General features: G+C 34.3%; 2 protein-coding genes and 1 non-coding gene across 10 annotated transcripts in view; 1 reads left to right on the top strand and 2 right to left on the bottom strand.

Annotated features, from left to right (window-relative positions):
* LOC138707564 (zinc finger protein 415-like) overlaps positions 1-25185 on the top strand; it is a 66587-nt gene that overhangs the window by 31046 nt on the left and 10356 nt on the right. The window lies entirely within an intron of this gene.
* Positions 1-25185, bottom strand: part of LOC138707561 (zinc finger protein OZF-like) — a 65866-nt gene that overhangs the window by 1204 nt on the left and 39477 nt on the right. For 2 of the 6 annotated variants that reach the window (XM_069837130.1, XM_069837129.1), the window contains exons 6-7: positions 20080-20231; positions 131-176 (exon numbers count right to left, since the gene is read on the bottom strand). In XM_069837130.1, the coding sequence (XP_069693231.1) occupies positions 160-176; positions 20080-20231 (169 nt within the window). In that variant the 3' untranslated portion in view covers positions 131-159. Of the gene's footprint in view, positions 1-130; positions 203-15039; positions 20312-25185 lie in introns of those variants that run through there. The other 4 variants (XM_069837127.1, XM_069837128.1, XR_011334276.1 and 1 more) reach the window with 3 other exon arrangements.
* TRNAY-GUA (transfer RNA tyrosine (anticodon GUA)) lies at positions 24776-24847 on the bottom strand. Its single transcript has one exon. It is a non-coding gene; the product is annotated as a tRNA-Tyr (tRNA).

Consider the following 25185-nt stretch of genomic DNA (forward strand, 5'->3'; position numbering starts at 1 on the left):
GTATGTATGTATGTATGTATGTATGTATGTATGTATGTATGTATGTATGTATGTATGTATGTATGTATATACTGTGGAGGCTGCTATTCGATTACATGTGTGCTTTTCCAAATATTTCGTTTCCACTTACCTACTATGTTATTCCAACAATGCTGTATCTTACTGATGCCAAAGAACTGTGGAGGTCAAAAACGTCATTAATCTATAAGCAATGAGAATTTAAATTAATTCAGGCTAAGCTATTTGCAAATAATGTGGTTCTCTTGAGAACTATTACTAATACATGAAATGAAGGGTTCAGAGCTGTAGTGGGCCAAGTTCCATTTATTAAAAATGGAGAAAGCAAGGGTTAAAGTTAAGTGAATACCATAATTTAATGAAGATTGACACATCATTTAGTTTTAATGTGTATACTTTATATTACTTGCTATATGTTTCCATTGAATTATGGTAATAACTTCATTTTAACCCTTGTTTTCTATGGTTTTAGTAAATGGTGCTTGGCCCAATATGGTTCTGAACCCTTCAAATAAAGGTTCTGACTTGAACCTTTTATATTACAAGTTTCGCACATTATGTGGTATTATTAATTATGTTTACAAAGTTTTTTTTTTTTTTTCAGTAAACTTTGAGAAATAACGTTATAAATTCCTCAATTTAAATTTTATGTTATTTGTTGAAAATCCAAATGTTATTTAATGGCCTCATAATTTGTGATATTCTTACTTCTATTTTATTATAAAATCTTCAAAATGAGGATGATGTATAGAACCAATACGTTCTTTAAATTTCATACTCAAAGTAATTATTATACATATAATGCAAATATTCGATATCTAAATATAGACCAGATATTTCCTTCATCCAGATATTTTATTAGGTTATATTGCTTTATATGTATCTATTATTGTCCACAATGCCATATATTATATATTTTAGCCGACTCACTTGACATTTTACGCATAGTTTTTTTTAAATATTCAGTTTAATATTTTTTGTTCAGAACTTCATCTACATTCGTGTCCTTGATTATGGGGTCGAACATGAGATAGCATCATCCATCTGTTACAGTTCTCCTACCTATTCTTTTCCACTACTTCTCGCCATGGTTTCCCTCTTTTTTTTTTTCAAGGTCCCTCTATTTGATCTTCACATCTTGTTCTAGGTCTTCCAACAGGTTTTTTTTTTTTTTTTTTACTTTGTTTCAGTGCCGTCTTTGGTAATCTCTCTTCACCAATCCTCGTAACATGCCCAAACCTTCTAATTCTGTTTTCCTCCAGTAATTCCCAAAATATTTCTTATATCTTCGTTTTTAACTCTATCTCTTCGTGTTTTCTGTAGTATACTTCTAAGGAATTTATTATTCTCTGTCGTCTGAATTCAGCTCTGATTTTTTTTTTGTCATAGACCAAGTTTCAGATGCATATGTCGATACTGTTTAAGATATTAATTATGCACGATTTTCTTTCACTTTCTGGTAACGTCTACCACTATAATGTATTCTTCTAGTAATTTCATGTTGTATCTTATCATCATTATTCACTTCACTTCGTTTCACTTCCCAAATACTCGAAATTTTTTACTTTCTCTAAGAATTTTTCATTTAATTTACTTCTGAGTTTAGTATTCTTGCTATTTTCATTGCTATAATTTTTCCGTTTATTTTTCATCCATATTCATTTATTACAGTATTCCAATTTATTGGTTGCAGACAGAGGAGACAGCCTCCAGATATAGAGGGTAGCTGCAAATATATTGAATAAGCAGTGTTGCGGACAGCCGATAAGGGGTGGTCCTCCAGCTTGGGGGTTGGGCGAAGGGCTAACAACCCAACACCGTAAAAAACAACTAGTTACGAAACCCCAAAATAAAAATCCAGACTTTTGAAATGGACAGGGCATGTAGCACGCATGGACGAATCCAGAAATGCATATAGATTGTTAGTTGGGAGGCCAGAGGGGAAAAAGTCTTTTGGGGAGGCCGAGACATAGATGGGAGAGCTAGCATAGTAATTACCTATATTCCATAGCTCAATTTGGCTATGGCTAGTGATATCAGGAATAATAAAATTACATGAAATGGTTTAATAATAATAATAATAATAATAATAATAATAATAATAATAATAATAATAATAATAATAACAAAAACAAGGGTTTGTTTCTGCATATAAATAAATAGGCGCGAAGTGTGTCAAAATTTGTTCTGTAATAAGCCGGCCATATTGAGCTATGTAATCTACATAATTAACAAATATTTTTCTATTATAGCCAACAATGTTTTAATTTCAACTGACAAAATGGACAATACACAGATGCAAACAGTAGACATAAATTTTGAAAATGACAAAGTTATTCTTAAAAAGGAAAAAGAAAAATGACTCAGTGAAGCAGTTTGTAGTTTTATGACATGTTATGTCCTCTAAAATAAATTGCCTGAAATTTCTGGCAATAAACTGTCAATATTAGTGATATTGGAGGAGATATAATTAACTTAGTGTATTTCCATTTGCTTTCTATTTCTCACTACGTAACTACTGGTAATTCTTTTTTCAGAACACTAGCATCCATTTATTAAAACATCACAAAATTGCTTAATGAATTTACCTTAATTAACCAGTCATTTGCATAGAAGACGATCAAATATAATATAAAATGTGTCGATAACTTTATTAATATTAATTCGTTAACTCAAAAGAGTTATAGTACCAACACAGAACTGTGATGAATTGAGGAGCATTTTTTCAAAAGTCGCTAAACGCCAAAATTTTCATGACTGAGTTGATTATTGCTGCAGTTATAAGACAATGAAAACTGTGATCTTTTGCAAAACTCGATATTCGCTCTTCACCATTTACAGCAAATGTTGATAAACACCAACTACATTATAAGCAAAACAGAATACGCGACATACACAACTCTACAGCATTTTATATTTACATCAACACTGTAAGATATATATTAGAAGAAGAATAAGTTAGTAGCTACTCATAGTGTAGCAAGCTATAGTCCCGTCGCTCTAATTTCCGGCAGCCAATCGCGTTGCAGGTCGGCTGCATTTAAACGCGTGCGTCTTGTGATTCGTTGATTCACTTCTTAAGGCTCGATAAATACTTAATATAATCGCCCACCATTTAAGCTCTATCGTTAGCATTCGCAGAAAGCACACGAAGACGTTATTTGCCACTCAATTATTTGCTGAATTACATTGCGTTTGATTTATTATCATAGGAGCTACGACATGATAATGTTTAACGGTGTGGCAAATAGATTCCTCGTATGGTAGCTCGGCAACGTAAGAATAAAAATGGCTAACGATACTACCTACCTAGACTTTATAGAGCCTTCACTTTCTAAGACGTAAGCAAAGAGGCGGAGTCACGCCGGAAATAACAGCGTCGGGACTATAGTGGAGATTCTTGTGGGCGGAGACTACAATGGAACATAAGTGGTGCAAATTGTACTGCAAGAAAGAAATCGAGTTTTAAATTGTAATAATGAAACTAATTTTAATAAGAAGAAATTAGAATGTTGAAAGAAGTATAGTAATGAAAATATTACTAATATTTTAGGGATAAATACATCTGTATTATTACTTCTCATACCCTCTAACATTACAACCCAACGAATGATTACTTAAAGAAACTCAAACACCAAAGTAGGTCTACTGCTGTCAGTGGCGGACACCTACACTTGAGAACATGTTGAGGTTAAGATATTAAAATCAGACCTGTATCCAGGAAATAATGAACACAGCTACTTGAACTTCATGAACTATTTTGAAATACCAGCATTAACTAAAGAATTTTACAAAAACATTACTGAAGATTCAAATTTACATATGGGTATTTCAGGTTACTATTTTTAGCAAATATAGACTTTATTGCTTTTTTATTTAAGTGATTCAATTACTATCATTCTTATATATTACCGTCGGATCCCGGCCAACTAGTCACTCATAACGAGTGCACCTCAGCACATGTGTGGACTTCGGTCCTACGTTCACAGACATCTATGACATAGCGCAGAGGGCGGCCACTAGAGGGAACCCAAGAGTTGGAGCTTAATCTGAGACGATTCTGTCCGACACTGAGGTGGTATCCGGTGTGGCTTAGTGGATAAAGCATCAGCACGTAGAGCTGAAAACCCGGGTTCAATTCCCGGCACTGGAGAGAATTTTTCTCCGTTCCATTACTCTTACATTGTACTATCATTCTTGTATGAACAGGGTTTATATTTCCAAAAATTTATAATATTATTATGTTTTTCACTTTGTAGGTACTGTGTTCAAACTGTTATGTGAAGGCGAAAAATTAATAAAATATACAGTAGATTAGAATATAGTAATATAAATTAAGTACAAATTAAAAATAAAATATGAGCAAAAAAAGTGATTTAAAAACAGAGGAAAGAACTTAAGATTTAAATATCGGTATTAACAAACATTTTATGTTCTAAAGTATGTCATTTAGCGACTTTTGAAAAAACAAAAAACAGTAGATTTCGTACTCTCACTTTTCAATTTATAAATCTGAGGAAGCCCACAACAGCTGAAACTAGTCAACAAGGTATTGTACCTAGTAATTAACACGCGAATGCAATAAACTGCATATTCCGAAATGATATAATGTTAAAAGTTGTGTAATCTAGATGTACAAAATTTTTAAATATTAATTACGTATTCACATTAGTACCTTAATAAACAATATGATACTAGAAGAATAAAATATTTAGGGTTAATATTTTTTACATTACATATTCATTATGAGGTCTCGCCCACCTCATTGAATATTACATGACTACTATGAAGTAGCCAAAGTGTATTATTACTATTTAATACGAGAAAAATTCGTACCGGCACCGGGAATCGAACCCAGGACCTCTCAGCTCTGCGCGCTGAGCGCTCTTTCCAACTGAGCTATGCCGGGACACGATACACGGCGCCGGCCGAACCCCTCTCGTAATGCTTTTTTATGGTCTTACTACCTGCATTTTTCTCGTATTAAATACTAATAATACACTTTGGCTACTTCATAGTAGTCGTGTAATATTCAATGAGGTGGGCGAGACCTCATAATGAATATGTAATGTATTAACTGTTAGCAGTTTTCACAAACTGATGTTGAATATGGCCATAAAGTCATTTAAATATGCGCTCCTGCATACATGACGTGTATCGTCTCAAATCCAGGTAGTAAGGCCATAAAAAAGCATTACGAGAAGGGTTCGGCAGGCGCCATGTACCGTGTCCCGGCATAGCTCAGTTGGAAAGAGCGCTCAGCGCGCAGAGCTGGGAGGTCCTGGGTTCGATTCCCGGTGCCGGTACGAATTTTTCTCGTATTAAATAGTAATAATACACTTTGGCTACTTCATAGTAGTCGTGTAATATTCAATGAGGTGGGCGAGACCTCATAATTAATATGTAATGTATTAACTGTAAGCAGTTTTCACAAACTGATGTTGAATATGGCCATAAAGTCATTTAAATATGCGCTCCTGCATACGAGGCCTGTCTAAAAAGTATCCGACCTTAATTTTTCCCGCGTAAAGTTGTGATTCTAAGGCGGCGCCACTGTGCATGGTGGAAGGAGGAACTGTAATGCGCATGCTTGAATTTTTTCACCGCATTCGCTTGTGCCAGTCACCAAGTAAGGTGCTGTTCTAGGTGTTTGTCGGATTTAGTTTTCTCGCAAGATGACTGAACGAATTGAGCAAAGATACTGCATCAAATTTTGTCAAAAGCTTGGTGATTCTCAAAGTCAAACAATTCGTAAGATTCAGCAGGTGTTTGGGGAAGATGCGATGGGTGTAACACAAATTAAGGAGTGGTTCAACCGATTCAAAGATGGCCGCACATCAGCGGAGAGTGAGCAGCGTTGTGGCAGGCCCCAAACTGCTCGGAGTGCAGCTGTTGTTGAGAGGGTGCGAAATTTGGTGATGGCAGATCGTCGTTTGACCGTGCGGGAGATTGCCGAAGAGGTTGGAGTGAGTAAAGATTCTGCACATGCAATTTTGTGTGATGATTTGAACATGAACCGAGTGGCTGCGAAATTCGTGCCCAAGTTGTTGTCCCCGGAACAAAAAGACCTCCGTCGTGACGTTGCACAGGACCTTCTGGACACCGCCAACACTGATCCTGGGTTTCTGAACACCGTGATAACTGGAGATGAGTCATGGGTGTACGGGTACGACCCAGGAACAAAAAGACAGTCGTCGCAATGGAAGCATCCCGAGTCTCCAAGGCCGAAGAAAGCGCGGCAGGTGCGAAGCAAAATCAAGGTGATGCTGACTGTTTTCTTTGATGTCCGTGGAATTGTGCATCACGAATACGCACCGGAAGGACAAATGGTGACAAAGGAGTACTATCACGATGTTCTCTGGCGACTCCGTGATGCAGTTCGGCGCAAAAGACCAGACATGTGGACGGCGAACAACTGGCACTTGCATCACGACAACGCCCCCGCACATTCATCCCAATTGATACACACTTTCTTGGCCAAACATGGAATTACAACCGTTCACCAACCTCCCTACTCTCCAGACCTGGCTCCTTGCGACTTCTGGTTGTTTCCAAAATTGAAGACACCACTGAAAGGATCCCATTTTGAGAGTAGAGAAGAGATAATGCGGAATGCGATGACGGAGCTGAACACCATTCCAAAAGAAGACTTCCAGAGGTGTTTCCGGCAGTGGAAGGATCGGTGGGCTAAGTGTGTGCAAGCACAAGGGGCCTACTTTGAAGGGGATTAGGGTCCCAACCCCGTCAGGTATTTGAAATATTTTTTTCTGGCTAAAGGTCGGATACTTTTTAGACAGACCTCGTATATGACTTGTATCGTCTCAAATGCAGGTAGTAAGGCCATAAAAAAGCATTACGAGAAGGGTTCGGCCGGCGCCATGTACCGTGTCCCGGCATAGCTCAGTTGGAAAGAGTGCTCAGCGCGCAGAGCTGAGAAGTCCTGGGTTCGATTCCCGGTGCCGGTACGAATTTTTCTCGTATTAAATAGTAATTAATACTTTTTGTTCATATAGAAAAATGCAGACAAATTTAGTTTGAGGCATTTAGCGATTTTTTAAAAACAAAAAAAAAAAAAAAAAAAAAAACGCTCCTCAATGATTCTTATATAATAATAAACTTGATTATGTACATAGCAGCACAACCCTGCACTGTAATAGCTGTTCATCATTCATAGGAAGGAATACAATACTGGTAAATACCGTATGTGCTTATAATTAATAACAAACTTCATGTTGTATAAAGCGGCGCAACTTGCACTGTAATAAACATCCATCAATCATACGAAGGAACACACTACCTGCTTATATTAATAACTGACGCCTGCACAAAGCAGCACACCTTGCACTGTTCATAATGAAGAAAATACAATTTACCTGTTTATATTCAACAACTAACTTGCTGTTGCAGAAAGCAGCACATCTTGCACTGTAATGAACATTCAATCGGGGAAAATAAATACACTATATAACTGCTTATATTTAATTCATTTTTGTTACCAAATGTCTATACTCTATGAAATTAGCAATCTTTGCTCGTCTTCAAACGATCTTTCTGTTAAAGTATGCACACATTATTGCATTGTAAATTTGAATGAAGGCATGAAATATTGGTGCAGAACTGCTCACACTACCATATAAATGTATGTCACTAATAAAATTATTAAACATGTTTTGTGAATAACTGAAATGGACACTTTCTCTTCATCACTAAGACTAATTTACAATGAAACGAAACAAAAGTGCACAGCAGTATTATTATTATTACTTTATTTCTCTTGCAAGTCTCTTTTTTATGAATTCGATGTGCTAACTAAAAACATTCCAATTTTTTTTAATGAGAGACAAATTAATTCATTATGCAAAAAAAAGTAAGTTTCTTGGACAAATGAATGTCCGTCGCTTACAGAATAATAATAATAATAATAATAATAATAATAATAATAATAATAATAATAATAATAATAACATTAATTTCATTTAAGTAAGTTACATAATTGCATACTTCATCCATACTTTTAGATTAGAGTCTAAAATACAGTATTTAAGTTGATTTTACTATTTTTGTACTTATATTTTCTCTGTTTCTTCAAAAGTATGTTTTTCCCTAATCAAATCTTTCTCCATTCCAAATTCAGTCTCTTCCTTGTGCTCGTATTATGCTGTAATCAATGCCATACATAAAACCAATACTATCTTTCTGTCTCTGAACAAGCACAAAACTGTTTATATTCTTCTATACCAATTATCTCTAAAGCATTTGCATGTGCAATATCAAAGACCTCATTCAAATCTGAGATGAAATATTCTTCTTCCTGTCATTGCCATTCTGATTGCCTCTTTGCACGTTTTTCTTGCAAATTTCTCTATTCTTAATATACGAATTCCAATTTTTAAATGCAATATTGACGTTCTCTTGTTGGTGTGTGTGTCTCTGGCCAAAAAATTATAGAATGATCCACTGTTATTCACTTATTCGAAAATCCAGTTTTGCTTCCTAATATTACAGAAGAGTACACTTAATACCAGTTTATTTCAAGGCAAATTGTTGCCAATTGTTTCATTACTATAATTTTCAATTAAATATTTACTGTCACAAAGTTTGTCTTTAAATGCCATCCTATTATGCAATTTCAAAATCACTTTGTCTTTTATCAGAACCAAGTGTTCATAATAACCACATAGTCTTAGACCAAATGGAGGATGTTGTCATGAGGGATGAGAGTTTATTGATGGGCTTGTGCATGTACAGTTGTCAAAAGAAAAAGTGGCAGCTCTCCAGAAACAAAGTTCCCTTCAGGTATCTTTGTCTGATATCTATAGTTATAATTAAAGTATTCCGTGTGTTACTTGATGGTGTATTGGTAGCGTTCCGGCCGGGTATTCGTGAGGCCCTGCGTTCGAATACAATCTTGTTCTTTTTATGTTGTTTTTTGTTTTATTTTTAAGACAGAAAGACAAAATATACATAATTGCTCCTTTCTCTTTTACGATTATTTTAGTAATTAACATCAGGTTCATTAATGTATTATGCCATAACTTTATCATTATGACATTGTGGCTGCAAATGGAAAGAAAAAAGATTTTATTCTCAACAAAAATATCTTTCGTGGCATAAACAAAACAAAGTTACTGGCGTCTGCCTTAGAACATTCAAACAATTAAGCGTTCGAAAAACAAAACAAAAAGCCACAATTCAATATTTAGTCTATCTTTCCCTTATCTTGATCACATCTTGCAGTCGAGTGGGCATGGAATCGACTAGTCTTTGCAAATAGTGACTGTTCTTAGACACGACATTCCAGGCATTCTGAACATACATACATAAGTGTTCTGCCCATGGGCAGGTCTTTCATTGCAAACCCAGCATTCTCCAATTTTTCCTATATTCTGCCTACCTCTTAGTCTCCGCATATGATCCATGTATCCTAATGTCGTCTATTATTCTTCTCAACCAGTGACCCAACCAATTCCTTTTTCTCTTTCTAATCAGTTTATATCTCTAAAGAACGACAACAGAATACAAAAAAATACAACTTGAATATTATTTATATAGCTAAAAGAACGATAACAAAATATAAATAACTTGATATTGATAAAGGATGATAACAGAATATAAATGATAATTTGAATATTATCTATATTGCTAAAGATCGATTAAAAAATGAAATGAAAATTTGAAGAAGGCCCGAACCCACATCATCGAATCATTAAGCAAGCACTCTACCACTGGTCTACGAGACACAGACATTGGAATACTTATATAATTCCGGAACTGCTTCTACAAGCACATGCATCGTGTAACATCGCCGTGACCCGAAGTGGACTTAGAAAATATTCATTGTTCACGAGTGCAGCCACTTTTTTTTTGACAACTGTACATAGTGTTGTTTATGAGGATATTAGAGAATTAGATATGTATGACAATGCACAGGCAAGCCCAAATTTAGTTTTTTTTTTTTTTTTTTTCAATAAAGCTAAAACTTCACACATACAATTTTGTTTACTGAAAGGAATCAATTCAGGTGATGACAACAACAAAATTGGAAGATAAAAAATAAGGACCACCCTAGTGCACACTGAACAGTTGTTTTGTTCATTTCTGTTTGGTTTTAATGTAGTCAATGGTAGTTTTTGTGACAATAGCTAGACAAATGTTAACAGTCTGGAATGTTTAGTTATGGTGTATGTACCAGCAAAATGCAATATATATGAACATTAAACATTTCGTAAATATAAAGTACGCTATGCAATTGAGTGATAAGAACTATTTTTCTTTAAATATTCTATTCATGGTGTAAAACCTGAGAATCCACATTGCAGGAGGGGGAAATAAAAGTTTTCACGAGACAAATGTTTGGGAAGGAATTACGTACAGCTCATGTATTTTGTCAAGACACTCGCGATGTGCAGTATGGGAACAACGTTTCTGTGCAGAGGGTAGGAGTAGAAGGGAAGGTAGGGGCGTGTGTCTACCGAGTTCAAGGCAAAAACTAACCCATTCCCCTATAATTCGTAAGTGACTCATCCGATCTCGTGTGCAGCTCTGTAGGAAGAGTGGGGGAGTGTCTTGACAAAATGCATGAGTTGTAAGAACAGAAGCAATGTCAGCTATCTTTGTTTCATTATTTACACAGATACAAAACAAATATTTCATGTTATATATAACCTGACGATCATGAACCTAGATATCCCAATGGCACACACACTTCCTGTGTTGTATAACATAAAACGCAATATATCTTCCAATCCCTCCACACTGCCTGCCTTCTCTCTCCCTCCTCCTCCCAAAATTGACTTACTAAGTGGGTGAGAATTGGGTTCCCCTAAAATTCTGCAGATTTAGAAATTTATATTCGAATAGTAAAATTTACTACCTGAATTTTCTAATATTGTCTTATGCCAACTAACTTTTAGGATCAAATATGAGGAAAAAGTTCGAGAATAAGAATTTTCAAACTAACTAGATTTGTCATGTTGATCAATCATAGGATGTTTATATCAGACAATAATCGCACCATATGGAAGGTTGTAAGTATGGTAGGAGATATTTTATTTTCAGAGTTATTGCCCATTCGGCACAATGAGATCATCTTAATACTTACATATGCAAGCCCACTTAAAATCATTTATTCAAAAATGTTAAGTTGTATGGTAATTAGAAAGACACAAATCATAAAGAAATCTTCAACACGTTAGAATGTAATAAGAATGTATCTTCAACGCGCATTTTGTTCATATTCAGAGTCAGTTTCCACCAACTTGTAGAATACTGTTGGATGTTGCATAATTGTGTCACAAGGACTATACTGACGGAATAAATTCAGATATAATTTACAAATGGTAACTAACTCAAGATAATATATACGTAAGTATACTATATTCTCCAAAAATTATGCATGCATTTTAATGTTCTATTTGATAAACTCCAATTTACAATGTTATGTGGATTAAGGATATCCTGTAATCAGTGGTATATCTTGTGTGCTCATCTGCGCACATGTAAACCAGGAGGAGGAGGAAGAGGAAGTATGGCAAGCAAACACACTGGGCATGTGTAAAAAGGTAATTTTGAAGAGTTACATTCCGTCCCTGAAGTAAAAAAAAAAATTTGTTTTCTCAAAATTTTTCGACTCCTCATAAATAAGTCTTCTCGTATTCTATACTGCTCAACTGAGAAGACTTGATAAATATATATGTCTGTGTATACCTCATCCTGCCAATCTTGGTATAACTTTGGGGACCAAAGTACACTGATAAATAGTTCACTCTATGTGGAAGAGGAGCGCAACACTATAATTAAACTGCCCCACTTTTCAGTTAATCTCTAACATCGCTTGTTGAAATGTATGATTTCAAATGCTATTATGATCAATGTTAAAACACACAAATTATGTCGGGTAGTTCGAGCGACACTGATCATGACATTACACCAGTGTCAAAACAGTACCATCTGTCAATAAAGTATATTACCTTTTGTTTATAATTTTAATTTTTATGAAAGTTTTATATTTTTATAATAAGCGTTAAAGTGAACATCACAAACTAATTATGTCAATCTAAGTAACTGAAGGTGATGCTGGAAAAGTACGATTAGAGAATTATTTTCCACGATATCCCTGACGAAACAGAAGAATATTTTCTCTTACTGGACTACATGTGCACAGTTTATATATCGTATTTTCTCGAATAACCCGCACACTTTTTTTTTTTTCCGAAATACACATGTAAAAAGTACGGGTGCGCGTTTATTCAAAATGAAGTTGAGAACATTGCCTGATTTTCCTCCTGCGCAATTCCTAAGGTGGTAGTGCATTCTATTGTCATTCCGCACAGGTATTTCAATTCTTAACATTGTTAAGTGGCATTTGAATTAGCAGTACATATGTCTGAATCAAGTTCAAGTATGATAGTGTACAGTTTGTACATATTATATTTTCAATGGATTCGTGATGCATGGGAATGCATGTTGCTCTCTCGTGCTGAAAAGAGCTTGAAAAATTGTAGCATCTCTGATCATCAGGATGGTACAGAGGATGAAGAGAAGTGAGAGTGAAGATGAATACCTGGGCGATGATGATGATGATGGTGATGACGAAAACAGCGCAGAATCAAGTTAATAGTGATGACGTATTTATTATACAAACCACGTAGTATCACACAAAATAAAGGTAGTTAATTTATCGATGTGTGCTATTAATATTGAAGGATATCATCTAAATGGCTGACTAAGAAAGACAACCAACATGCATGTGCATGTAATGGGTTTGAAATGCGCCCTGTTCCAGGTTAAAATTTGTTGGTTAAAATTTGTTAACCTTTAACTAGGTATGTGGGGTGGCCACAACACCCCAGCTACTAAATAACAAGTGATTCTGAAAATAATGTTGTCTACACTGCTGGTGAGCTTATTACCTTCTTGGAAAGGATCATTGTTGGTGCTGAAACCATTAGGTCAATTTTATTGCCACTTCTTCACTCCCAGTGCGATATTTGAATGACTGGAGTGCTGTTAACACCCCACGTATCTTGTAGTGTTATATTTGCTCAAGAGTTATTTTCAGAAGCGGATAATTTTTCTCCCAAGACTTGTGATTTTATTCAGAACTTTATAATGTCCAATGAATAGCAAACAAAGATGATCAGAACTCTTCTGAATGAAGTAGGACTATTATTAAATGAAACGTAATTATTTGTGGGGAATCAGATCACAGTGAAACAGAGAATTGTGAAGTTAGTGATCATGTGACTCAAAGTGAACAATCTGACGATGGTGGTGGTTGTGAAAATAACAATAGTTTAGTTTAAAACAAATCTTGGTGAATATAACTAATAACAAGTTTCTGAGCTTTGAAACGTGTTTTTTCTCTTTCATTGAATTTTCTTATCGAACCCAAGACCTTCATCTAATGAAATTAATAACATTTTCCCATAATGTATTAAGTAACAACAATGGCTTGTTCAAGACATTTGAAGCGTTCTTATGTTCCTAATAACTGTTTTGAAGTTGGGGTGCTACAAACACCCCACTTCCCTATGTAACTTTTACCTACCTACCTAATTAAAAGTTAACTGAACTGTATTTCTATTTACTTGTTTTTAATTTATTGTGAATACATTTTTTTAAATTTCTGCTTTTTGTATTGCTTTTTCTTTTCCTTCTTCCAAAAGTGGAGTGTGCAGCATATTTGTGGGCATGGGGTATTCGAGAAAATATCCGGTAATACATGTTTTTACTCCACTGCATTTTGCAGCTGTTACTAAAACAATTCTATTCTTGTGTATTGCTCAATACTGAAGATGAATATTTTTGACATTTTACAAGCAATTAAATAAAAATATTGATGGGAAACATAATCCAATTCCGAAACAATAAGACAGGATGAACAATGTCACCAACATCAGTGGTACTGAACAGTATACTTCTGTGAAACTCTCAACACGTGGCAATACAAAATTTTCTGAATACATTCTCAAATGAAGAAGCAATATATAAGAACAGTTAAATTGACGAGTGTCACGAAGCTATTACATGTTCTTCGTTATGTTTTATGCATTTTATTTCCAACTATTATTCAAACCAAAAGACATACTTAAATAAAATCATTTATTGTGCATCCAAATTAGAAGATAAACTTTCGTTTTCCAAATTACATAAAAATTGCATTCTCTAAAGTCCCAGAATCAAGATATTGAACTTCATTTATAAACTCTATGTTTTCAGAATATATTAATGTGTGTCATTATCTCTAATTTTTTTCTATAAAAAAAATAAATTCGGCTATCAAAAGTAATATAAACGTTACAATCTATTAGTGGTATACTGGGACTCAATCCTTTTAATTACAATTCTTTAAATCCTAGGACAATGAGACTGCTCTTCCTTTTTCTCCACTATACCTGCCAAATTCATAGTCTTGTTCTTTCAGAACTTATATACTGAATTCAAAAAATAAATGTGGAAAGAGTTCTTTACATAATTTCTCTTAGCCAAACACTTTTTCGTGAAAATTAAATAATTCTACATAATGCAAGAAATCGAGAAGAAAATCAATTGACAAATTCTTAACGTGAGCTTCATTCTATGTTTTTAATTTGTATAAAACAAACATTAATTTATCACTAAAAATGCTAGCTTTCATGCCTAATTCTTGAAAAATAGACTATGAGATACTGAATACAAATACTCTTGCATTATTTAACAGAAATCACTGTACAGAGCACAACTTGTCAAAAACAATATTCTGCATCAGGGATAATTAAGAAGTGTATTATTACGAAAATCTCGAAATTAGTCTTTGAAGCATTGCAGTACTTCCTATAATGAGAAATGAATTTTGACGAAGTACATGTCAGAATGAATTACAAACAAGACATATTATTCTCACTTACTTCGAACATAATTATCAAAAGCTACTGTCTACTAATAGTGCTTTTCCAAATCGTCATACATACAAGGTTGTAGTCAATGGAAACTGAGTAGATCTGTCAACAAAGCATGCATGTATTCATAATTACATACATATAAGCAAAATAAAACTTTTATTGACGTAAATTCAACAGCGCATTTTTACAGAACTGTATAATAAAATTGCTAATTCAGGCTTAGTAATTTCATGCACAGCTCATTAATAATGTACTTTTGTGCGAGATCGTGCGTATTTGCTTGTTTCCCGCACAGAACCAATACGCGGTAAGTGTGAAATACCACATTCAGTATTCCCAACATAACACACATAACAATTTCCCTCTTCTTACCGCTTAAGAGCGACATTCATTTTACTGCTTTAGGCTTTTAACATATTATTTTTAGAGACGTTTAACATAGTAATAATTATAAATAGGAAACTTACCACTGCAATTTCACCTAAATTGCAATGTTAATTATTGTTTTTAAATATTTGCAAAAATTAAGTAAAGTCTACTACTCCACGAAACTTATTGCATTCCCGATACAAGTAACATTAAGGAAGCCGTGAAAAAATCAACAAGATTCCAGATGCGGATGTTATTACTGCAATATGTTATATAAATAATATTGTTAAAATATTAAAATGAAAAATAAATCATTACATAACCTTACTGTTTGTTTTAAGTTCGCATTTATAGACTGGGGGAAAAAAAAGACAGACGTATATCACGGCCTGCTGGAGTATAGTAAATACAGAAAACATTTTAGCAACAATGTTGAAGAAAGATATTTTGGTTTTCCGAAGTTGCCGTCATTAAACAGAAACAAACATGGAGATTTCATTGCAACTAATTAGAAATCCGTCTTTCAGGTATGTAATAAACGATCTTCGCACAAAATAATGTACGATACAAGAGCGGTATGTTTGTTTTCATGTTCTCGGAAATTAAAAAAGCTCAACTACGTTTCGCTTTTTCAATCTTTTCCTCGACCATGAAAATGTCAACATACCGCTCTTGTAACGTATATTACTATTTTTTTTCCAAAAGACAACCTAAGAATATATATTTTTTTTTTTTCAGAAATTTTTTTTTCAACAAAAATAGTGCATTAGCAATTCAATTTCAACATGTGTCTTGAAATCTGAGACCCTAGAGAATGCAATCTCTAAGAATTTACTCATGGTAAAAATGTATTTCATCCTTGACATTAAAGTCTGTATTTCTCGTCTATGACATACTTCCTAGTAAAACATAGGCTGACAAAAAAAAAAAGTCTTGTTTTATTTAACTACGCACGCAACTGCCGAGGTTATATCAGCATTGCCGGTGTGCCGGAATTTTGTCCCGCAGGAGTTCTTTTACATGCCAGTAAATCTACAGACATGAGTCTGTCACATTTAAGCACACTTAAACCCGCAACCTCGGGCATAGAAGACCAGCACTATACCAACTGAGCCAACCAAGACGACCATAGGATGAACAAATTCTCCAAAAGTTATTCTGGAGGTTGGGCTCAGCTCATATCTGACTACCCACTATGGACTCTAGAGAACATTAATCGAAACAATGTACATTACACTCTCTTTTCCATTTCAGTTTGTTACAAATAAGAATTTTTTTTCTTTCAATGTTACAGAAAATTATCTCTTTGTTCAAACAGATATATGAAATAACATCAAACCTAATAGCCACTGGGGTAATTCCAGATTCAAGACTGTACTTGGGCAATGCTTTGATTCCTGTTTGGGCTAATTAAGTAGTTGGGATTTTCTCGAGACTTTCGTCAAAATTAAGTCAATGCCAGGTGATCCCATGACGAATGCTTGGACTCATCTCGCCAAAATGCTATGTCACTATTAAAAATTCCATCAATTATAAATATCTAGATGACCTCACAGTTAACATTGCGTCGATAAATAACAATTTACAAATCTGACAGTTTTACAGTATTTTTCACTGGGTAACAGCATGTAATAAACAACAATCAAGTAGTATGTTCGTGCAATTGTTTTTGATGCTGTGAAATGCATTGAGAGATGTGTTTAAATTTATGCAAGGTCAAAATCTCTTTCTCAGCCCAAAACTTCCAGTAACATTCAGTAGAAAGCTTCCTCTGCCTGGCAATCAAGCAATACGATTAATTCTATAGTGTCTGAAAGAGATAGTGTAGATAAAACCAATACCAAATGTTGAAGCTCACTTCAATAAGGAAACTACAATCTTCACAATTTCACTTAAGAACGGAAAAATTTGGAGTTTTAGATGCATGCCTGTTTTCATTCTGAAGATAATTTTTAGGACATCCTGAGCTATTTTATTGAGGCAATGTGATATAAACCAGAGCTTTCCAGCAGAACAGGGACATTTGGTCACCTTATCAAAAAAAAAAAAAACCTAAGTTCGACTTCTTTAAGGCTTTCAATTTAAAGATCACTGAATGATATGACTGAAATATGTAAATACAGTAGAATCCCGATTATCCGGACTATACTACGGGTTGAGGGAATCCGGATAATATGGAGGATAAGAGCGCTATGTGGTTTTTTTATCTTGTAATTTTAAAGGAACAAAAGTCGGATCCAGTAATGTAGAAAGATGTACATAATAAACGAGTTTTTATTCATAGTACAGTGAAGTATGCAACTGACGTTTAAAAACTATTTTATTGTTCAATACTGTATATAAGTACACTACTGTAATTTTAAAAAAAATTGATCCATATAACTGGGACTCTACTGTACCATATTCTCTCCAAAACACGAAGAATTTCGTATAGGTGCACATTAATTTTCGTTTAAATGCTATGGGCAATTTGGCAAATGTCGGTATACTTCAGACATGTTTACGAAATAATAAAGCTTACAGATATACAAATATCAGGCAGGAAGTGCAATATAGAGTAGAACCTCGATTATTCATCACTCTATTAACTGATCGGCAGATTATCCGAAAGTCTTTCCCTTTTTTTTTTTATACCAAAGAACAAAATATGAAGTCATGTACATTGTTAGTACGTCTATTTCTAGAGAGGGTTATTACAAACCTTTACCATTAGACAGTAGGAATGAGGCTGCTGGCAATAGACACTATCTGCTTTCAAAGAAATGACCCCAAGAACTTCCACACAATTGCAAACTCGTGCACTATTCCGTCTTTATTCTTAATGTTCTGAGTGGCCGTACTATTTAACTTCTATGCAAAATGTCTTCCATAAGTGTCAAAAGATAACGTGTTGTGCTAAGTATAGAAAAAAAGTACAAATAATTTAGAGGTTTGGCAAAAGAGAAACTGTGGCTCATGTCACATCAGGATACAAAAATTGTCGTTACAACTGTGCGTGATTAAATAAATATAAAGTACGAGTATGTAAATCCGTAACTCGGGACCTCTACTGTTCCTATCTTTCCGCAGACAACCATTAGGAAGAGTTTCCTTGACCCTTAAAACCAACCGTTGAAAACCAAACTTAAAGTAGTGAACTTCTGCTCCACTACCTAGCATGTTAAACACAAGGAGGAAACTACGGAACTGTAGACTCACTTAATTGATTAAAATCTTTTATGGTACAGATTATCAGATTTTTTTCTATTAACTATCCTGTCCGCCCCCTTCATTGCCATGGATAATAGAGGTTCTACTGTAGATTCCTTCCAATACAAGACAAACAAAGAATACAGAAAATAAGGCAAGTCCTGTAATGAATTGATTGCTTGAAATTTGGTGTTAGAACGACAGAACTATTGCTTATTACTTCCTGAAGCTTCAGAATTCCATGATATGCATGACAATAAGTATTTAAAATTCCGGTATAACGTTCATTTAATCATGAACCTAAATATTAACAATTTATATTATGTACATGGTGACTACCAATTAATTTTCACAGATATAAGAAAAGGAACATCATTTATATGCTTATGCATATAACAAGCGCATTTAGAACACTCATTACAATACAGGAATCACATCAGCTACGTGTTATGAACATTATTCAGTCTAACTGAATTGCTTAAATAAAAAAAAAGTAATAGTACCAAAATAAGAACTGCAAAATTAAGAATTACTTAGGTATATGGTAAAGAAATTGTTACATGGCACAAAAAATTACCTACAAAAGTCAACTGTTATGGAACGAAAGGGGAGGAGAATCAAATGACATGGAATGAGGAACTCGAGGCACACTTACTCCAACAGTTCATTCTATTTTACATGTATACTGTAATTAAATATTGGAACACTAGGAGACATCAATGAGGCAATATACTTTCTTTGCTAATACTGTCAGGGCCAGTGTTTTCTCTGATTTTATCAGGGATTATACTCTCTCCGTTGCTATCCTCAAGTGTCACAGCATCTTTATTACACAAGTTGGGAATAAGTATAACTTTTGAAGGATGGGGAGCACTATCTTTCTTGTTATGTTGTATCAACATATGCCTCTTCAATTTACTACTCTGAGTATACTGTTTCCCACACTGGGCACATTTATATGGCTTCTCCCCAGTGTGAGTTAACATGTGTCTCTTGAGAACACCACTTCGAGCAAAGTTCTTCCCACACTGAGTACAACTAAATGGCTTTTCACCTGTATGTCCTCGAACATGAACTCTCAAATCACTGTTCTGCAGAAAACTTTTACCACAAAAAGTACATGAATGTGGTTTCTCACCGCTGTGAGTTTTCATGTGGTCCTTCAGGTGACAACCCTGAACAAAACTTCTACCACACAACGTACAACTGTACGGTTTTTCCCCCGTATGCAAAAACATGTGATCCAACATATTATGTTTCTGAACAAAACTTTTACCGCACACGGAGCAACTATATGGCTTCTCGCCGGTATGAGTTCTCATATGCATCTTTAACTGTCCACCCTGTACAAAGCTCTTCCCGCATTCTGTGCAAGAGTATGGCTTTTCCCCAGTATGAATTCTCATGTGAATTGTTAGGTCACCCTTATGAGCAAAGCTCTTACCACATTCTGTGCACATGTGCGGTTTTCTATCTGTATGAGTTAACATGTGTTCTTTCAGATGTCCCTTATGCATATAGCTCCTACCGCAAGGGCAAGTGAATGGCTTCTCACTGATATGAGTCTTTACATGTAGTTCAAACTCTACAAAAGTCTCAAAAATATTACCACAATGCTTACATATGAACTTTCCAACAGTTCTCTGCAGACCCAAACTGCCAGACTTATGCATTCCAATAGGCCTCACATCACTCTGAGCAATAGGTAAAATTTTTCCACTCGTTGACGGCCCAGCAAGTGGTTCCTGAATCGCTGGTGACATATCTTGTTTACTGGAACAGTATTATAACACACTGATTACAGTATCCCATTTTCAGTCTTCGTCAATTTCATTCATTTGTATGTTTACAAACTGAAAAGTAGAAGTATTATGTACAGTACTAATACATGATCACGAATAAATTAAAGAAAATAATTTTTAACAGCTGCTAGCAGTAATGAATACATGCAACAAATACAACAGTAGTGAATTTATGTCTGATACTTTTGATATGTACAAGGTTTGTCATGAACTTTGCTTAGGATTCTAGAAGTAAAAGAAAATTCATATAAATGCAATGAGCTATTATAACTTACTTCATTATTCATTTTACACATATTCCACTTAAATAATAATAATAATAATAATAATAATAATAATAATAATAATAATAATAATAATGTTACGACCAACCCTGTATATATGTATATATGAGGAAAGGAAAATGGACGGAGAGCGAAAGGGAGAGCGACACACACACACACTCTTTCAAATTTTAGTGTGGATGTGACATCTTAATGAATTTATTCAGAGGTTGAACATAACACCTACAATCCACTAAATTATATTACCATGACCATGTCGAGATATTCGAAGTGTGTTCTGTCACTTAAATTTGCACATTAACTGCTTAATTTTTTTAATTGTAAATTCAGTATTAGAATTTGCAACACAAACTACTCAAGTCAGAATATTCAAGTTAATTTTTAACCCTTCATACCAGGGGTGCATATTCCGGATGTGTTAGGTGTGCGGCACATACCCAGTAAAAATGAGATACTTTCATTACTTTGTAGTTTATACTTTTCAATACTCTGGTGCATAGATCATTCTGTATTAATGTCGCTCGCAAATCACGTTTTAACGAATAATTAAACCACGTCTCTTCAGGGTAGCATACTTTTCATTTAAATTCACCACACTCCACTGCTTTGTACCGTCTTTACATAAGAACTGTTGAACTGGTTTTAAACTTCCCCCTCAATATCTAAATTAAGGTGTTTTTTGTTTAATTAAATTCAATTTAAATTCTATATTTATTTAGACTGGGAAGTTTTGAAATGAAAGCCTTGTATGTTGGAGAGGTTCAATTTCTCATCTTTGACATTAATGAGAAGAATGTTTAAGAACAACCTTAGTTCATGTTCAGAATTGATGAATAGGTTCTACTTGGAGTATTAGCTTGTACCTGTGCAAATATTGTAAGCTGAAGGGTTATGTACAAGAAACAGAGCACTACACCATTGTTTGTGATCAACTGGAACTTAGTGCATATATTTTATTTTTCCACACTAGCGGAAGTAGGGTGGGAGCAGCAGCACACAGCACAGCTGCCACACACAGATCTGCTGAACACTCTTCCACTAGTGTGGAAAGATAAAATGTATTCACAGTAATTTTATGAGTAAATTAATGCATTTCACTAAATAAAATTAATTAAAATAACAATAGTAGTAATAATAGCAATAATAATAATAATAATAATAATAATAATAATAATAATATGTATCAAACAAAAAATGTAAACAATTAAAATTGAATAAAACTGTAATACAGTAGAACTCCGATTATCCATCATCCTATTAACCGATTGGTGGATTATCTGACTGTCTTTCTCTCCCTTTATTATTTTCTTTTTTTTGCTACAGAAACATATGAAGTAGATACCATTGTGCGTTATATTAGTATACGCATTTTTTCTTGAGAGTGTTATTACAAGCATTACACTTACACAGTTCTACTTTTCGAGTTGCCATACTGTAAACTTCAAGATAAAATGTATTCCATGAGTGTCGAAAGAAAACGTGTTGAGCTAAGTATCTAACAAAATGTATATAATTAGGTGGTGTGGAGAAAGAGAAACTGCGGGTCATCTCGCATCACAATACGAGATTGATTTAATAAAAATCAAAGAGATAAAGTGTATACAGTATGGAAATCTACAACATGAGACCAGACCTCTACTATTCCTATCTTTCTGATGACAGCCATTAAAAGGAGATTTCTTACCCCTTAAAAACACGTCGTTAACAACCAAACTTACATTGATGAACTTCTGATTCACTACCAAACATATTAAACACAAAATCACGGAGAAAATGACGAAAGCTCACATAATTTAAGAAAATATTTTATGGTACGGATTATCCGATTTTTTCGATTACCGTTCAGTCAACACACTTCATTACCACGGATAATAGGGGTTCTACTGTAGTTGAAATAAGGAATAAATATTCAGCTATTAAAGAATTTATAACAGTAAAATACTTGCGTAATGTCCTTGTTCACTACCACATCGAGGGTACACTACTGCATTCAGAATTTTTCTTTCACTTTATATATTGATATACCTCTGTAAGTTGGACTCATTTTGGTGGAACCATCAGTGTCTAACTTGGGTTCTATGTAACATTCATATTGTACATTTCTTATCCATTTTATTAAGTACAGTGCATCTACTAAATAATGCAGTAGGTATTCTCTTTACTTTCCTACATACATTAATTGTTGTATTACTTGTGGAATACAGGCGATTTAAATTAAAAAATCATCTGTTGCAGAACGAAAACACCAAAGAAAACAAATCTTGCAGCTCAGGACTAATAAATAAGTAAATAAATAATTGAATGAATGAATGAATGAATGAATGAATGAATGAATGAATGAATGAATGAATGAATGAATGAATGAATGAATGAATGAATGAATGAATGAATGAATGACTGGATTTCAAGGAAAAATATTATACCATTCCATGTATCAAGAGATAAAACCTTAATCTTATGGTAATAAAATGTCCATTTATACATCAATTGGAAATAATTTGCTATGAAGCTTGATGTAAGTATGCTAGTTGGTTAGTTGGTTGGTAATATAGTAATGAAGACCTCCTGGACACTGCTACTCTACCAATGGGAAGAATTATATTTTTTAATTCTCGATATCTGCAAGGTGGAATTAATTTTCCCGTATCACGGTATAATAAACATTAATTTTGGCTACTAAAGAAATGACTGATACAGATTTATCTGAAGCCCAAACTTTCTGGGAGAGATTTTTATTTTATTTTTCATAAATCTACAATACACAATTTCCATTTTTATCTTCCTTCCATGATAGTGACGAAGTTTACCAAAACAAATCAAATGTACTAGCAGCTGACAATGTAAGAAATGAAATGCATAAATCATATTAAGATGTTCATTAATTACAGTGGAAATTATACAACAGTGTTCTGTTCAAATCTCCCACATTTTAATCAATCACTGCTAACAATGTATACCAAATTATGAAATGCAAGTGGTACTAAAAGAAAAAAAAAACACATAGAATTTTTATTTAATGAATTTGAAGTTGATTCTTCACTCACTATGTTGTGCCATAATCATTTAAAGCAAAATGGCAACTCCACAGCAGTGCGCAGAATCTGTATTTTGGTATGCAGAGAAAAAATCAATCATTATAGTGCAAAGAAACTGGAGAGAATATGGAGCAGATGCACCTAAGGAAAATGTTGAACTGCCGGGATGTTTGCGAATTGATTTATGATAGTTTCTTTGATATTCCACTCGAATTCCTTTCACCTTTTCTTATTAAACACGTCGACAAGAATCTCTGGATTGTTTTCTAACACTTCCAATCGGCAGAAACTTCTCACACCATGCCTTAATGGTTTTCCCATTTTATATAAATTTTACAGTAAATTCTTTCAGAATAAATAAAATATACGTCCTTAAGAAAATGTGTTCTATTAACTTTTTCCTCATAGAATAGCAGTTCTATATGATCACAATGCTTGTGTGTCTGGTTTTTAGTGTGTTTACACAGAATCACAAATAACCCAATAGGAAATTCGTGTCTATGTAATACCAACAACATATTCCCTTCAATTTAATATTGCTTACTGCAATACTCCTGAAGTATAATTCAGCGCAGGTTTCTGTACATACAATTTAAATTTTAAAGTTATACAGAAAAGTCTCTCTAAAAGAAATCAATTTTAATGGGATTATTTTCTAAGAAGAAAAACAAATGACATTACAATGGCATGCAAAACATAACTTTGCACTCTTGCAAAACATAGAAAGAATTTAATTACATTCTATTTTTATGTGTGCCAAGAGAATACCAATATAGATGGATTCAGTATGCTCATAAAACTTCTACACAGAAATTTGTGCTTTTATTGGAATGTAGTTGAGAGATAAGTAGATCTATATATCTTTAATTGTATTAGGGTGTTCGGAAGGTAAGGATTGAAAAGCTACAACAAGTTATAAAAACATTCGAAGATTACAGGAAAAGAATGTGCTCTGTCCACTTTAGCAATTGTTCAGAAGAGCAGTTTAAAGTTTGACTTTAGCATGTACTGGTCCTTTCCCTTTATGGCAAATCTAAAATCTGTCACAGCATTTGGACTGTTATCTCACACAGCACTGTTCTAAACACCTTACGGATTATATATATTATTTAATGTACCGAAGTACATATGATATTTCCATGCAGATATTCTGTGTAATCATACGATGAAAGAGTAATGGAACAGAGAAAAATTCTCTCCGGCGCCGGGAATTGAACCCGGGTTTTCAGCTCTACATGCTGATGCTTTATCCACTAAGCCACACCGGATTCCCACCCCAGCGTAGGACAGAATCGTCTCAGTTTAAGTTCCAACTCTTGGGTTCCCTCTAGTGGCCGCCCTCTACACTACGTCATAGATGTCTATGAACGTAGGACTGAAGTCCACACATGTGCTGAGGTGCACTCATTATGAGTGACTAGTGGGCCGAGATCCGATGGAATAAGCGCCGTCTTAAATCACGAAGTGATTTACGCATATCATATATATTATTTAATGAACCGAAATACATATGATATTTCCATGCAGATATTCTGCGTCAGCATACGATGATGTAGAGCAGAGGGCGGCCACTAGAGGGAACCCAAGAGTTGGAACTTAAACTGAG

The sequence above is a fragment of the Periplaneta americana genome, chromosome 10 (assembly GCF_040183065.1).
Source record: "Periplaneta americana isolate PAMFEO1 chromosome 10, P.americana_PAMFEO1_priV1, whole genome shotgun sequence".
NCBI lineage: Eukaryota > Metazoa > Arthropoda > Insecta > Blattodea > Blattidae > Periplaneta > Periplaneta americana.